The sequence below is a fragment of the Galeopterus variegatus genome, unplaced genomic scaffold (genome assembly GCF_000696425.1).
Source record: "Galeopterus variegatus unplaced genomic scaffold, G_variegatus-3.0.2 Scaffold2446, whole genome shotgun sequence".
NCBI classification, from domain to species: Eukaryota; Metazoa; Chordata; class Mammalia; order Dermoptera; family Cynocephalidae; genus Galeopterus; species Galeopterus variegatus.
In genome coordinates, this window is record NW_007728557.1 from 74827 (window position 1) to 77416 (window position 2590).

Here is a 2590-nt window from a genome sequence, read left to right on the forward strand (position 1 = left end):
AATATTAGGTCGTTTGAATTAAGTGAGATAATGTATTGAAAATACATTGCACGGTGCCTGACACACATGTACTAGCTTAATGATGGCTAATACTGTTTTTAGCACAGTTGCTGACATTATGCAAAATATCTTTGCGTTTTAAAGAGATTTAACAGTCTTTAGCTTTTGGAGGAGCTTCTCCTGGTCCTTTGGCAGAGCTTTCTGAGGGAAGAGGACCTTTGGAATGTTCACCCTGCTTTCTTCTCTCATTCACAGCTGTCCCCTCCGCCACCATGAGGAACATCTTCAAGAGGAATCAGGAGCCCATTGTGGTTCCTGCCACCACCACTGCCACAATGCCAGTTGGGCCCATGGACAACTCCACTGAGAGTGGGGGTGCTGGGGAGAGCCAGGAGGACATGTTTGCCAAGCTGAAGGAGAAGTTCTTCAATGAGATCAACAAGATCCCCTGTGAGTGTCCCAGGGGATTGTGGCAGGTCAGGGTTGAGGGAGGGGACACGCCTCTGGGGTGCGATTGCTGCTTTCTTTCCTAATGCTTGGGTTTAAGGCTGGATTCTTTGGAGAGCCCCTACAGGAATGGGGGAGGAGGAAGCAGGTCTGACACTAATGAAGGAAACAAGGAGGGGGGTTATGCACCCCAGCTTCCCGGAGATAAAAGTTCTAAGTTACAATGTAGAAAATTGTCAGAAGATGAAGAATTAGGAAACAGAAGTCACTATTCAGGTTTTCCAGTAACACTTTGAAATTACTTTATTTTGGAAGACAGAAAATAAAAACCCTTCCTGCTTTCTACATTTCTGGCCAAAGCTGTGTAGCAGACACCAGAGATCCAGTTTAAGGGGGAGAAGCCACACTCTGGTGGGAGATGGTCTTCAGGAGCACGGAAAGCAGCCCAGGACCCATCCCCAAACACTGGAGCTCTGCAGCGCCCAGCCCTTTAGGTCCACACTAGACCTTAAGGAGCCTTTCTGTCTTTGCATCAGCACTCTCAAGGCTGGAGACAAGGGACGGGGGCCAAGGGGCTCTTCCTTATCACCGGGATGTGACAAGGACGACCCCATTCTCTACAGTATGTGTCAGGTTCTCCATAGATAGAACTAGTCAAAACTCAGTAGAGCCAAACGGATGTTCTTTCACGCGTGCACCTGGTTGCTACCTCTCGGTTCACAGCGGTATCCACAAGGGCAGCAGGCTAAGGAAAGAGCAAGGTGTTAATGAAAAGGCACGCAGATTATATGCACCTTACCTGCAAATCACTCGTGGGTGTGTGGCTAAAAAAATGGGGAGCTGGGGCAGGGGGAGGTCCTAGTCCCTACCCATTTTTGCCAGTGCTTTGGGGTCAGGGGCTGTGAGGAACAGCACCCCTGACTCTGGGGTCTCCTCTGTGTGGGCAGTACCACCCTGGGCACTGATCGCCATCGCCGTGGTCGCCGGCCTCCTGCTGCTCACCTGCTGCTTCTGCATCTGCAAGAAGTGCTGCTGCAAGAAGAAGAAGAACAAGAAGGAGAAGGGCAAAGGCATGAAGAATGCCATGAACATGAAGGACATGAGAGGGGGCCAGGTAGGGAGTGGCGGGGGGGGCGACGGCAGCCGCCCAGCCAGGCTTGCCTCACCCCGAAGGGCCGAGCAGAGGCGTCTGGCCTTCCACAGCCAGCCTGGCTCCCTTCTTAAAACTCCAGGGGGACTTGGGCCGGCCCCGTGGCTCACTCGGGAGAGTGCGGTGCTGATAACACCAAGGCCCCGGGTTCGGATCCCATATAGGGATGGCTGGTTAGCTCACTGGGTGAGCGTGGTGCTGACAACACCAAGCCAAGGGTTGAGATCCCCTTACCGGTCGGTCATCTTTAAAAATACAAACAAACAAACCCCCAAACTCCACACGGTCTCTACTGGCTATATTGGTAGTATAACCTCATCCAACCATCAGCTGGTGGGAAGGGGAACTTATTCGAGTGTTGGCATGAACTCATTCATGGAAAAACAGGAAGAGAACGATATATTGACCTCCAAAGAGGCTACTGGGACAAAATGTTGGAGAGACACCCCACCGCTACTGCCAGGAAAACACCAGTGGGTGGTCCTGTGTTTTCCTGCCAGAAGAGGCTGAAGACAATGTCTCACTGGGGGCACCTAGCTGGGGGTGGGGCAGGCAATCGAGTGAGGCAGAAGAATCATCCTTAGGCACCAGACAGGGCCCAATGGAACCCAGCACTAATCATAGAATAATTATGTGTATTTACCCCTGTCTTTTGATGTTAGTCAGCCTAGAAAGGTCCCTTGACATACCAAAATTTCTCCTTTTAAGTTTACAGAGGCCCCTGTGTGCCTCACTTTCCCCCATATTTGTTCTGGGAGTGGCTGGGAGAAATCTCTTGTCCAAGGAGTCAGTGTGGAGGGTGATCTCAAGAAGGCCTGATCTCAAGAAGTTGGTCAGGGAGCAGAACAGCTTTTGAGTGTGTGTGTGTGTGTGTGTGTGTGGGTGGGTGTGTGTGTGTGTCGGGGGTTCCAAGAACAACCTGGGCACAGCCCAGCCTGGTCTCACCAAGCGGCTGTGACTTCAGGGGCTGGTTTGAGCTGCAGGATTTTCTCT

General features: G+C 51.6%; 1 protein-coding gene across 3 annotated transcripts in view; it reads left to right on the top strand.

The window, feature by feature from the left end:
• The first annotated feature begins 272 nt into the window (after positions 1-272).
• SYT2 (synaptotagmin II) overlaps positions 273-2590 on the top strand; it is an 11772-nt gene continuing 9454 nt past the window's right edge. For 2 of the 3 annotated variants that reach the window (XM_008581728.1, XM_008581726.1), the window contains exons 1-2: positions 273-450; positions 1395-1568. In XM_008581728.1, coding sequence (XP_008579950.1) covers positions 273-450; positions 1395-1568 — 352 coding nt within the window. The remainder of the gene's footprint in view (positions 451-1394; positions 1569-2590) is intronic. The other variant, XM_008581729.1, reaches the window with a different exon arrangement.